The 14,057-nt window shown below is 41.9% G+C and overlaps 1 protein-coding gene across 2 annotated transcripts; it reads right to left on the bottom strand.

Moving 5' to 3' along the window:
- Positions 1 to 4,187: 4,187 nt before the first annotated feature.
- ap1ar (adaptor related protein complex 1 associated regulatory protein) lies at positions 4,188 to 12,793 on the bottom strand. Of its 2 annotated transcripts, none has more exons than XM_076287515.1 (10): positions 12,421 to 12,793; positions 11,917 to 11,965; positions 11,778 to 11,804; positions 11,642 to 11,667; positions 9,953 to 10,049; positions 9,351 to 9,449; positions 8,614 to 8,678; positions 8,426 to 8,499; positions 7,598 to 7,717; positions 4,188 to 7,260 (listed from the first exon to the last, which is right to left on the bottom strand). In XM_076287515.1, exons 1-10 carry the CDS (start codon positions 12,489 to 12,491, stop codon positions 6,989 to 6,991), a joined length of 900 nt encoding a protein of 299 aa, XP_076143630.1. In that variant the 5' UTR covers positions 12,492 to 12,793; the 3' UTR covers positions 4,188 to 6,988. The 2 variants fall into 2 exon arrangements, with proteins under 2 accessions (XP_076143630.1, XP_076143631.1); XM_076287516.1 differs by having other exon boundaries at positions 8,614 to 8,675.
- Between the last annotated feature and the right edge of the window lie 1,264 nt (positions 12,794 to 14,057).

Here is a 14,057-nt window from a genome sequence, read left to right as displayed (position 1 = left end):
TCTCCAGCTCTCCAACTATTCCTCTTTGTCTCTGTTTCTTGCTGGCTTCATGCTGGGTGCAAATACAGCGAGGCGGGAGGGTGTCTGTGTGTGGGGGGGCTCATTCTCACACTGCACACGGCTCTAACTGTTGGTGACCGCAAAATGCCACAGAATGAAATGGGCCGCAAGCACCACTGTCGACTCCTCGCTTTCTGAACCTTGAGAGCGGGAACACAGATTGTTTTGAGCGGGAAACACGCTGTAAAAAAAACAACGATTTCGAGCGAAGCCGGCAACAGAGTATTTTTTTCCCCCCTGACTCTGCTGGGCCTAGTGTGATCTGCAGTCAAACTATTAAAAAGACATTCTTCACTTCACTGTGGCAAACTGAATCAACACGAACATGCCAAACAAGCACGACCATCCTGTAAACCGAGGAAGCACACGTGTGTGTGTGTGCTACATGTGGATCATGCCAAACAAGCCCTATCATCCTTTAAACGGAGGGAACACACATGCGCTAGATGCAAGTGTTAGAGTGGGGTGCAGTAGAGCCTGGAACATAGTGTTTACATCTGTAGGCAAGACATTAGTCAGGAGCAACCGCTCACTGTAACCACCCCCCCGCCCCCCTGCTCCCCCACCCCACCACAGAGAGGGAAGGAAGCAGTAAATCCTCAGTGCTGTGATCTGAGGTATGGACTCTGTGATAACATAAACAGTCTCTACCCACTTGTCGCATGTTTACAGAAAAAAAGTGACTTTAAGGAACAAAGGTGTCAAAAAAACGTCTTAACGGTGTTACACAATCCTGTGATAGCAACACATGGTGGTGCGGCTGGGTTTGGCCATAGCTCCTATTCAGTATGGGTACAGCTTACACACATGTTGCAGTGCCTGATCCTGGACCAAGCTAAATCACTTCACCTGGCCACCATTACAGTTTTTTACAATTGTTTACACACGTTTTCAAAACTCTGTGTCTATTTTTCAAAACTCCACACACAAAACCCACAACTGCTCACACAAAATGCAAAATGCCCCAAATCTCCAGCAAAATGACACACAACATTCAAAATGTCAAAAACACATGTTTAAAGCAAACATTCGCCTCACATTACAAACACTTTTGTCATAATATGACATTTTGGATACATCATGTACACACTGTTGCTCAAAACCTAAAGCTCTTCTGTCTTAGGCTTTCTATATGTATTTCCATACAAGAGTGAAAGTTACGGTATCAACAAAGAGAAGTTGAAATACACAGTAAAAATGCAAGCAATATTGAAACCAAAAATAGTGATTTTTCCCAAACAATTTGCTGTTGTGAATACAGTATTTTACAGCAAACAACAAAAAAAGCAAAGAAGAATACAGTGACCACCAGATGTACATGGAGTTTTGAAAACACTGATTTTGTTTTTTTTCCAAAGACAAGTGTGTGTGTGTGTGTGTGTGTGTGGGGGGGGGGGGGGGGGGGGGGGGGTTAAACAAAAATAGAGTAAAAAGAAAATTTTTACTTAAAGTCAACTTTTTGTAGAACATTACTGTAAGCTAAAGTCCGATTACTGTAATTTTCAAAGTATCTGCATTGGTTCTGAATATTTCAACCGGAAATCCTCTAGGAGCAGATTGAAAGGGTCCATACCTATATAGAGAGTATATCTATTCATAGACCTATACTAAGGCAATGATTGGATGGTGTTCAGTAAAGTAAAGAGTGTTTACACATGTGAAGAGAAAGAGTAAAGCACTGGTGATTTAGTGTGGCATTTAGATGGGTTATGTTTGAAGAACGAAATCAAGTTACTTCCTGTTATATTTTTGTGTGTTAGGTAGAAAATTGTGTGTGATGTTTTGCAAAATGTGTTTTAGTCAATTGAAAACTGAGTCAAACACTGAGAATTAATGTATGGTTTTGCAGATTTGGTGTCGGGTTATGATGTTTGGAGGACATGTTTAGAAAATTGTGGGACAAGCAAAGATTTAGTGTGTAAGCAGTTGAAAAAAACTGTAATCATAGAAAATACGAATATTAGTAATTAAATGTTCATATAAAGTATTCCATATGTGCAGAGAGCTTAAATTATGAGCAACTATCATTTTCTAATCAATTGGCCTATTAGAGAGAGATAAATAAGAATGCAAGGCCAGAGAGACGCTGGGAACCCATTCCCAGTTACATTCCACACTCACATGAAGCTATTGATCAACATTAGAAAATTGCACAGTAACATGAATAAAAGGCTATTCTTTGGGGCTTTGCATTGCCCAGCGTGTTCCACTAAATCATTTGCTGTCCACATGGTCCCTTCATAGACACACACCTCCACAAACACACACACATACAGACACAGACACATACACACACAAACACACACATACAGACAGATACACACTAGAGACTAGAGACTTGATTTTAAGCCACAGGCTCTCTCTTATTTTGTCCATCTGCCATGCCTCTTCATTTGTGACCCTCATCCCCTTCCCAGGAGAAAAATAAAGTTGCCTCCACCCAAGGGACTTTGAAAAAACACACACACGCACACACGCACACACACGCACACACACACACACACACACACACATGCACACACACATAAAGTCAAAATCCAGTCAGAGCTTGCTGTCATGACATGGAGATAAGGGATCAAAGCGAGCAATATAAATGTGGCCAACAGTAATTTACTTAACCAGGAATATTCTGCAGTGTTTGTAGTTTCCCAGAATGAAGAGTCTCTGCCAAATGTTTGGCCATCCAATGCTCCGATGTTGAGGGTTCAGTGAATGTTGGTAATGCTTTCATCCCTGACAGAACCTTTAACCCTTGTGTTATCCTCAAATCTTACCGACACTCTTTATCCTTGGGGTCAATTTGACCCCAGCTAAATAAACCCTCAGAAAATGATTATAATTAATATTGTTACCCATTTTTTTTGTGACAGGTACTTAACAAGACTGTAATAACCACCATCAAAAGCCCTACAAAACAATCCCACTCCCCCACACCCCTTTATGAACCTTGGAACCCTGGCTGGCAATATTGCCCATCCAGTGTCAGCAGCCCAAAGGCTTGCTGTTGCTTCCCCTTTTGACTTATACAGTCCTGCCAAAATGACTTATATGTAATATGTACTTGTGTATGTAATAATGATAATAACAATATGTTCTCATACTATTCAAATAATAATATTCATAATGTGTCAAATATTCATGTATCCTATGTTTCATACAGCTGGGGTCAAACTGACCCCAAGCAACATCAATGTACAAAATATTTGTACAGGACATTGAAAACAAATTATTGTACAAATTTCATGCTAACTCTGTTGTACCCTTCAATTGAGGAAAAGTCATGAAACATGAAGCAAAAAAAAAAAAAGTGAACCATATATTTTATGATGTTAAACGTTGCTTGGGGTCAAATTGATAACATGAGGGTTAAAACACTGCTTCCCATCCTTATGCTCATGATCACAGAACTATCTACATCCTCATACTGTACTGCACTGACGATGTAACAAGAACAAACAACATAATATTATATAATATATAATAATATAATATATAATCTGTAGTTGAGTGACATCGTCAAAAGTTACATTGTCAAAAGTCATGTTATGTTTAAGATGAAATTTTCAGTGCTTGGTGCAGTTTATTTCATCACTATGAAGCTCATTGTATGACAGCTAGAGTCTGGCTCCACGTGTGTACTTGTAGGAACACATTAGATATAGCCTACAGTATAGCCTACTCACCCCTTATTGGCTGAGCTCACAACAAATCATGAGGTAGCGGTGCCATCTGCTGGCATGGTATAGCTACTACAGTTCCTCGCCCCAAACCATGAAATGGAATTATCTAAAACTGTCCCTGCCTCAAACCCATGTCTATAGTCATTACAACCCATTGTTAATCAGCTAAGTCCCCTTATAAAGTGTAATGTGTAATATGTACAGGAAAATACATGGTCCTATATGTGTGTACTTTATGTCTTTGAGGTCAGGGGGCAAGCAGAGATAAAAAGGTTGTGGGAAATTGCCTTGTTGCTTGCCATTATGTGTAGCCTACAGTCTGAAACAAAAATTTGACCACTTTTAAACTAAAGGCTGCCCAGAACGCGTACTCCCATTTGTCACATTTGAGTACACTTCAGCCACCCCCCCTGCTCTACCCAAAAACATGTACACAGAGAGAGCAACTTAATTTTATTCACTTTTATTTACATGTTATTTACCAGATTTTTGTGTGAGTCTGTGCAAATCAAAAGTACAGGAGGTTTATTTCATTCTTTCCACGAGGCCAGTGGGATTGCAAACATCCACATAATTATTCAGACTCAAGTTAATAAAGAGTAAAAAGTAAAAAGATTAATACACAAGCACAAATAAAAAATATATGAAGGCTCTGGAGATTTCCTAACACACATCCCCTTGGTTCTTCCAGTCACAGAGCCAAATGTACAACACAATTAAGCTCTTGTAAGCTCGAAAATATAGAATAGCTCTGAGAGGAAAGTGAGTCACTGAGCCCGGTGAATGAACCACACACTTTCACATATGGCTCCTTCCAAATTTCACTGTGCCCAGATCTGTCCTTTGACTGAGTGTACAGTACAGCACTTGTCCGCCTGGCAGTGTGTCCACTTCCTCGTGTATTTTCGGCAGGGTGTGGACATCCTTCTGACTAATATGAAGGGAGTGTGTGAAGGGGTGGTGCTGACGGTCTCTAAGGACTTTGAAGCGTTTTGGCCTAAATTAACGAATACCCTGCCATTTCCCAAATTAATAAGGGAAGCATTTCTCAAAAACATCCCTGTACAATGCCCACGCTCTCTGTGTTACTCAGTAACGTGGTCGCATAGTGATGCCTTCAGGGAACATAGCAGCCGGTGAAGCACACTCCTAAGCACTCTAGGGAATGATTTTTGTGGGGGGGGGGGGGGGGGCAAAAAAAAAAAAAAACGGTTGGCTCTAAAATAGCTATCATTCAGTAGATATATGCACTGCACAGATTTGAAACATATGACATATTTTACAACTGAGTGCTGGATATTTTAGACAGAAGCGGACATGAAGCCATAAAAATATGTTTAAAGCTATTGGTCACACAGTGAGGACAAAACACAGTGAGTGTTAAAGCATTTTAAAAAAAGTCACAGTTGCCTCCACTTACTGTGTGAGTGCACCTTCACCAATCTTAGCCAATGAAAAAAAGGCATTATCAAAATTATCATCTTTTTTTGTTGAAACACATTGCTTGTGATATTACGGTAGTCCCAAAAGCACATTCGATGAAAGAAAAAACAAAGCCACATGAAGGACAACAAGAAGCTCATTCAGATTGTGTTCTTACCACATTGACTACAGTAATAGATGCCCTTTCAGAAAGCTAGGTACAGTCCCATGTAAAAGTACCGTAACTCATTTGCAAATAATGGACCATTGTCAACAACCATTGTGCCCTCAGTCATTCTTGGATGCCGGTCAGTGATTGTGCTGTGGAAAAGCCTACATTTAAGTCTGTAGTTTTAACCCTCTAAAACACCTACAGCATACATATGTGATCTAAATACATGCTTGTTACTTCTTTCAAGAGAAAAAAAAAACTGTTATAAGATTTCCCCCAATCCCTGTGATTTCACATCTAGAATAATAATCCAAAACATAAAGGTAAAAATAAATGGTTATACATCACTGAATTTTAGGCTCCTCTACATTCTTCTGTGCCATTGACTCAATAGACTAGAGTGGCAGTTTGGGTTAGTGAATTTGTTTTCCAGTTTGTGACCTATCAAACCCAGAGGTAGAACATCATCAAGCGTACAAAACAGATTGAGATTTCCCTCTGATGATTTGACATCAGATCAACCCAGTCTCTAAAACCTTCTGGCCTTTGTTCAAATGGTAGTTTTAGAAAAGCAACATTTCTTAAGGCTGACAATTCATATAGCATTTTTTTTTTTAGAAAGCCAGTGATTTTTCCCCCAATGAGGCGCAATCATATGCAGCCGCCTGGAGAAAAAGTGCTGTGCCCAGACAGAATTTTCGTTCCTTCTTTTTTTTTCCCTCCCTCTCAGAGTGCTCCGCCTTTCTTGTGCAATCGATCTGAGCATTTCTAACTTAGTTGAACATTTGTCAACTTTTCAGAAAAGGCGCTGGTGGTGTTGGAGTGGTAATATCGAACCCCACATGCTCTCTTCGATGAAATGCTGGGATGAAGTTCTCTCCAGCGTACTACCAGTGAAAAACGCTATATGGACACCCGGCCCCAAGTCAGGGTCATTCAGTAACAAGATCACAATTTCACAAGAGATGGTTCCCACTGCCTTGATGTAAACCTTTCTTTTTAAAGAAAGAGGAGTTTCAATTTTTCTCCAAAGGTTGCAGTATTTTGTATTTACAATTTATTTATTGTCTTATTTTTCTTGTAGGCACTGAATTCAAGCAGACAATGTTGCTTTGGACGAGACACAATGACAGAAATGGTGGTCTTCATGCAACCCACTCTGTGAACAGAAGCTCTCTCACATCCAATCAGAGGCCATATGAATTGCACTTAATAATGAAATGTTCTGAAAACAGGCCAATTTAGAATTAAGGCTGAAAGAAACACAACCCTTTCAAACACATGGGAGACAGTACATCTTAAAGAAGGAGAAGAACTTCACCCCAATCTACATTTAATTTAGAAAGTTTTTACCTGATCAGTGTAATAAACAAACTGTCAAATTTGGATTCAAACTGGAACTCTTCTAGCGCATGGTCCAGTCTCAGAGTCTAACCAGTAGTGGTATTTTAATTCCTACAGTGCAGGTATATTTGACTATAGACAACTCTGGAAAGTGACTGTAGGTCTTCTGGTCTAGTTAGGGCTGGTTTGGGCGTACACAGACCCAACTCCTGCAGGTTTTGGGCTGCATCTGACTGAGGGAGTTTAGGTTGAAGTTGAGACTGGACCAAAGTGGTCTGCTGACCGCACCTTAACTGGCACATTGCTGGGACTATCTCTCCTGACTCTCCACGTCAAGCGTCTCCGGTGTGCCTTCCGAGGGCGTGTCCAACACGGGATTGACGAAGCCCTCAAACTCTTCGTCATCCTCGTTGTCCTCGGCGTGGGCGCTCACAAAGTCGTTCTCCCACTCCAGGGCGTTGGAGTCCTCCGAGGTGGAGGTGGGACCGCTACCCACCGCCTTCCCACAGGGACGCAGTGCTGCACGGAGAATGTCCTCCTCGGTCTTCGAGCGCTCCCACGCTGGACCCAAGCGGTTCATGCCTGCAGACACACACACACACACACACACACACACACACACACACACACACACACACACACACACACACACACACACACACACACACACACACACACACACACACACACACACACACACACACACACACACACACACACACACACACACACACACACACACACACACACACACACACACACACACACACACACACACACACAGAGAGAGAGAGAGAATGTGGGTAACAATCCACACAACTTTAGAATCTCTATGGTTACCAAAATGGCAAATGGCAAAAGGAAATAAACTTGAATTATGACCTGAAATAAGGGAGTTGAATATATTTGATAGCCTCACCTTCTTCATCCTCCCACTCCAAGTCCAAGGAGGTGCCATCATCGTTTGTGGAACGCTTGCTGGTGAAGTCCCAGCTGCTCTCTGTGTTTGGGGTGACCACATTTGTCTCCGATGACAGCCCTGAGGAGACAAGTCACTTTTATTCCACAAGGACAACCGTCAGAACAGACAGAGCATGAGATTATTGTCTACAACAGTACCAAATGTACATTGATGCATTTGGCAATCCAAGCTGTGTGACAACATTCTTCACTTCAAACTTTCTTTCCAACTAATAAAACACAGAAATCAAGTCTGAGAAAGTCTCAGGTATCACTGTATCATCCTGTAAAACAAATGACTTTGCACTTTCAAAAATTGTGAAAACACAATCTTCAACAACACACTCAAATGACTACTATTACAGTCCAATTGAACTAACAAAGGTTTTAGTGTAGACCATCAGCAGGAGTCAAATTAGTGTTTTTATGTTATAATCACATAGCCTGGAAACAAGTACTTATTTACACCACTCCTAATTTTCATTAAAGTACAACCGGGCAGTTTCTGCTTGAAGTCTTGGACCAGTGTTGTAATAATTCTTGTCAAAAAAAGATTATAGGGAAAGCCGACGGTTGTTAGCTCAGTCTGTAATCACATAATTCTGGCTCAAAGATTCTAGCTCACATTAAGTTAATAGTTTTAATCCAACCAATTTCCTTTCTTTTCTATATCAGCCCAGGGTCATGAAAATGTCATTACACTCATGGAAATAGCAGTGTTTTTTGAGAAGACTGACAGGCTAAACAGCCAGATTTTCTTAGCAGAGATTTGCTTAGCATGACTCACGGCTACTGCGGAAGGCTTCTGACTGGGCCTTCACACTCTGCAGGTAGACATCAAACTCCCCACCAGCACCAGGTCTGTGGCGGAGCAAAGCAATTCATACGCAGGTGGGGATCACCAGGGATTTCTTTTTCAGTCAGCAACCAAAGATGACTGGCAGAATCAATAGGAGACAATAAAGACGCACTCACTTCCTCTGGTGGGTCGGAGCAGTCTCGGCTTCAGGCCGCCCTTTGTGTCTTTGCTCTTGTTGCTGCTTCAGAAAAGTAATACATTTTGTAAGAGTAAGTATACAGACAGATAACTTGCCTCTATACCAGTATAGAACATATTCTGACAACAGTATTAATGGAAAAGGTTGTTCATAGAGCACAAGAGTCTGTTGTGAACTGAAATGAAGTATGTGTGGATGATGGGAGGAACCAACACAAAGGTTTTGCTGCAATAACGTGTAAAGAAGGGCAGACAGGGGAGTTTAAAGCAACAACCAAAAATAAAAACTTAAGCTAAGCAACAGAAGATAAACTAATAAGTACAACATAACATGAAAGACCTGATGATGTTTAAGTAATATTACAGCTCAAGTAATATTACTGAAATATTAGAGTTTGATAACTATCTATTTAGCATGAGGCATGTTAGTCTTTAATACTTATATATTTAATATGACACTGGTACAATGTCATGAGATATGGTAGCCAGAATGGGTAATACCATCAGCACATAATTATCACCACATTAAATCAGACCAAGGGGAAGTTCTGAGTGATGACTCAAATTTATACACACGAGGGCTAAAGGGAAGATTTCTTCATTCATTATGTAAGGGTGTATACTTAGGGTGCATTTTGTATTCTACTAGAGGAGTGGCTAAACGTGGGTGTGGTCAGGACATGGGAGGAGAGGGGCGTGTCCTGTGCCACCTCACCTCCTGCAGCCTTCGTTCCCGTGCCAACCGGGCGGCCTCCCGTTGGGCTGCACATATAGCCTCTTCCTCTAGCCTTAACGCCTCCTCTTGTGCCACTAACTGGGCAGAAATGACAACAGAAAGCGACTCAGAACAGAACCAAAACAGAAAACATACAAAAACTCAAAAACAGGAGGTAACAAAAGCCATGTACAACTGCAAATTAAGTTCATGAAAACACAAGAGCTAAACTTAAAAGCAGAAAAAGAGCAAAGCCTTAGGATCTTAACTGATGACATTCACCAGGACTCCAGAATTCTTTTGTTTCACCATCTGTTCATTTTCAACATTGTTTAGGTATTGCTGAGCTGAAGTGTCTATATTTAAACTGTTCAAATCCCCCTCACTACCTTTTACACTGCTTCGCTAACTGACAAGGGCAATGATTGAAGATTCCTGTGCTTATGATGAGAACTTGTTCTGTGCTGATCTATGACTTCCTTCGGAAACAAAGCAGAAACAGCTTACAAGCACTTCTGGAGGACAAATGTAATCTCGCTGCTGTCTACTGGGAGATTTTGGCAGGACTTTGCCAAGGACAGCTAGAGGACCCCCATTCATACCTCCGCACGCAGCTTCTCATCGATCAATGTCTGCTGGTCTGCAATGGCAGTGTAGCGAAGCTCCTTCAGGTGGTTGATCTCCTCTTCACTGATTGGTCTGTGGGATCGAAACCAGGAAGAAACATCCACGGATGTCATCCGTGTTTGAAAAGTATACCTGTATAATGTGGTTTTGCATCCTGCTGTTCTCATCATTCCACATAAATATACACCCAGCTGAACAGGAAGAGATGGGCATTCATAGACCATTTCAACTGCATAAACTAACATGTGCGTTCCCAAGGCATTTCCGGTGGCACAGAAAACAACATTGAGCTAATGTTAACTTTGGGACAAACAATAATTAAAAAAAAAAAAAAAAGGTTTAAAGTCAACATTTTATAGAGCATCACGCTACAGTCAGATACACGCTACAGATTCATTTTCATTTCAAAGTATCTACGTTGGGGTTGAACATTTCAACCAGAAACCCTATAGGAACAGATTGGGTCTATATTAAGACCATGATACCAGGTGGCAGCTGGCTCTAGACAGGGTCTCATTTGGAAGAGGAGTGAACCATATATGGGGTTATTTTTGACATGCTAGGCAAAAGCTTCAAGTCTCATAAGTCAACATAAATCACTCTACTTCTCTACCAGAAACACAACTGAATACTAATTTTGGAGCCTCTAAGGTATGAGCTACACCAGGCGCGTAACTGAAGCGTTCCGTTCGCGACGCGTAGAATCCATTTTAAAAGACTGGTCAATTTTTTTAGAACGTACGCGCCGCTATCACGTCTGGTGTAGCTACTTCCATTGATTATGGTGGCAGCTAATTGTTGCAGCAGACGCTACGCGAACGGAACGCTTCAATACGCGCCTGGTGTAGCTCATACCTAAGAGTTTCCAGGTTTTGCACCCACAGGTGTATACAAAGCGTGCCTCACAATCTACATGCAGCCTGTACTGCACTGTCAATCAATCACTTAATCAATCAAGCAATAGAAGCCTGGTACTGAAAGCCTTCCAGTGGTACCCTTCACTGGTATTTATTGGACATACAGTAAGTATGACTGAACCATCTTCAGTGTTCTATGAACTAATGAAGTCATTCGCCCATGCCTTTAAAAATGCCTGCCTTTCCAGATGAATTAATTACACTAAGTAGGCCTATAAGAATGACTGAAAATCAAAAGCAATGAATTGATGCATGACTGCTGGAAATCCAGATGTCATATGTCTAACCTGCATTGTGTACACTGACCGCACCGATCAGCCCTGCTCCTGCTCAGACTTAAATCCGCAACTTGCAGCACTTCAGACTTGGAGGCGGGCGTGCTAGCAAGTGGGCTAAAACTCATGGATGTGAGTGCCAGTTGCTAACACAATCTCTTAAGGAGTCGGGAAGGAGGTTTACACACCTCCTGCCCAGCTGCTGGACCAGCTGGCTAATGTTATATGCACAGAGCAGGCAGAGATGACAAGAAAGTGAGCCTTTGGGGTGACACACGTCTGAGTCAGTGTCCCTCTTGTCTGGACTCTCACTGTGACCGTTATCAGAGTTAGGTGCATAGATGAGACAGAACACTGACTAAGACACACGCCACCAATATCTATAATTTAGCCCTCTATATGCTTAATTACATGAAGAAGACCTGCATCACACTGATATGATCACATGAGATGGAAATGTTTTACAGCCTACCTGGGACAAGTTTCTGAACTTTCCCCCTGAAACAGAGAGTCCATTGTAAAGGTGGTACTGACATGTCACAGTAAAGAAACTCAACCCAGAACATGTAAGTATACATTTTCAAAAATTCATGATCTCTATTCCTTACCTCATCGCTTTCAACAAGGTTCTCAAACTGAAAATATATGCAAGAACGACAGAAAAGTGTCAAACAACAATGCCATAGCAATCAAATTACATTTTCATTTAATTTGATTCAAACTCTATAAGACATTGAGTTACTGTACCTCTATAGTATAGTGCTCCCCTGTTGTACTACTTCTGAAGTACTTGGACCTGTGTGTTTAAAGTAACATATTGTCATTGTTCAGGTTTTTGAGGGTGTTTATTTGCTAATGGACATTTACACTCAATTATGCCACTCAAACACTATAAATGTAAAATAGTGATGAGTAAATTTGTCTTTCAGTTTATACTGGATTGCAATCAATCGCATTGAAGACGGGGCGTGGTCACTCGAAAATGTGGCTAAGTGATGCAGAAATAGTTAAGGTTGTCAGATCCGTAATAACTAAGACTGATAGCCTGCAAACACTGAGGCTTCCTGAAAGCTGTCGGTTTCAACTTAATAGAGGAAAACAGTTAGCTGGCAACAATCAACTTATTTTACAGGTAACGTTTTCGACAACTAGCTATCAACACCAGATGTTACAGTAGCTTTCCTTAGCATGGATACTGGTGGCACAAGCAGTAGTGCTAACGTTAACGTTAAACAAGAAACGTTGACTCACCCTCCTCCTCGTTGAATTCTATTTGCTTCTTTTCTAAATAACGCATAGCAGTGAGACCAACAGTTCCCCATGGCATTATGTCAAAGTGGAGAGCCAGGATGATCAGCTAGTTATGTTGAAACTGGATAGTTAGGTGACAAGCTAGCCAGAGAAGCTACATATCAGTGACCAGGATCATCATTCTAGAAACAAACGTAGAATCATAGCTAACACGTTAACGTTACCTAAAGGCAGAACAATCGCAAAACCAGGCAGCCTAAACATGACGGTTTACAGTTGTGTAAGGAGGTGCTGAACTGGCCCAAACAGTCTCATGTCTGACCTGTGACAGACCAGTCAAATGCAGCATCTTCACCTGACGTGTTAGCACAGGGCTAGCTATCCTTTTGTTTCCTCTTCCTGACAACTCACACGTGATTAATGTTTCAGCTACGGCGAGCCAGTAGGCTCAAACAGTGCATTCATGTTGAAACCAGCAGGGGGAGACAGACATCAAAAAGTGGTTCAGCGAAACTAGGCCATGACTTAGAGTATTGGCGTACCCTTCTCTCGCCCTTACCCTTCATATTCATAGAGAACACTACCCCATCCCCTGCCCCCATCGCAATATTGAGGACACATGTCAGGTTCCACTTATTAGTTCTGCTCAGCCTATGTCCTGCAGATTCCAAAAGGTCACAGGGATTAAAATCTGAGGCTCCGGCGGACTTTGACGCCTGATTCCCCGCCAAGCAAATCAGACGTCACAGCGTGTGAAGCAGTGGGCACAGATTGTCGAGCAGGTAGCTGCTGCCCTGTCCTGCATGCTGCTGACTGTGCACGCACACACCTGCTCCTGGTCGCAGGGGTGCCCGGGATCTTAATGAAAAGTAGATTATACCTGGAGACAGGGACCACCGCACTGCTGACTCCCAACAGGAGCACGGGAGCGACAGCCGTCGTGATGTAGGTGTCTGGCAGTGTGTGCGGAAAAGAGAGCACCCAGAGAGTCAGACAGACTATTAAACAGAACCGTTCAACCCTAAAAATGGAACGCAGTGACGCACTGCCATCACCTCGTTGCATAAGAGGTTAATTTCCTCCCTGATAAAACACCACTGACATTTGGAAACAAGACTTCTTGCAGTGCAGTGTGTGCTCTGCAAGTGTTTTACACAAAAAATAGATTTCTTTTTTAGGGAAATACTTTGTCAATGCCCATGCTCTCTATGTAGTGTCTGAGGTAGGCCTATACTTGCCTTTGACATTTAACCTGAAACTACGCTTTCAGGAGACTACTTGGCCAAAAGAACAACATCTGGAAATCCAAGCCTTTGGGTGAAAACATTTGCTCTCTGTTGTACATAGTAACAATGTAAAGAGAGTGTTGTAAAATGCACGCTTTACATGAGTTTGTGGGCTCAAATGAAATATGGAATTGTATGGAAATGTTGTGGAATGGAATATTTTATCCCACCCCCACTCCTTCCCTGGGTTTGTATCTACCCTAACCCAGGTTGGTACACCTGAGGGGGTCACCCCCTACCTCCAACCTGCTACCATAGCTTAGCCTGGCCACGCCCACCTACATCTCTTTTCATGGACATAGGCTGGACCAATGATTTCAAAGTTAAGGCTATGTCTATGCCCGTCACTGT

The sequence above is a fragment of the Alosa pseudoharengus genome, unplaced genomic scaffold, assembly GCF_046254945.1.
Source record: "Alosa pseudoharengus isolate Yale_2024_CS ecotype anadromous, Long Island Sound unplaced genomic scaffold, YU_APseudo_1.1 YU_APseudo_1.1_scf_16, whole genome shotgun sequence".
Classification (NCBI taxonomy): Eukaryota; Metazoa; Chordata; class Actinopteri; order Clupeiformes; family Clupeidae; genus Alosa; species Alosa pseudoharengus.
Note: the sequence above shows the minus strand (reverse complement) of the source record. Positions and strands in the feature narration are given on the sequence as shown.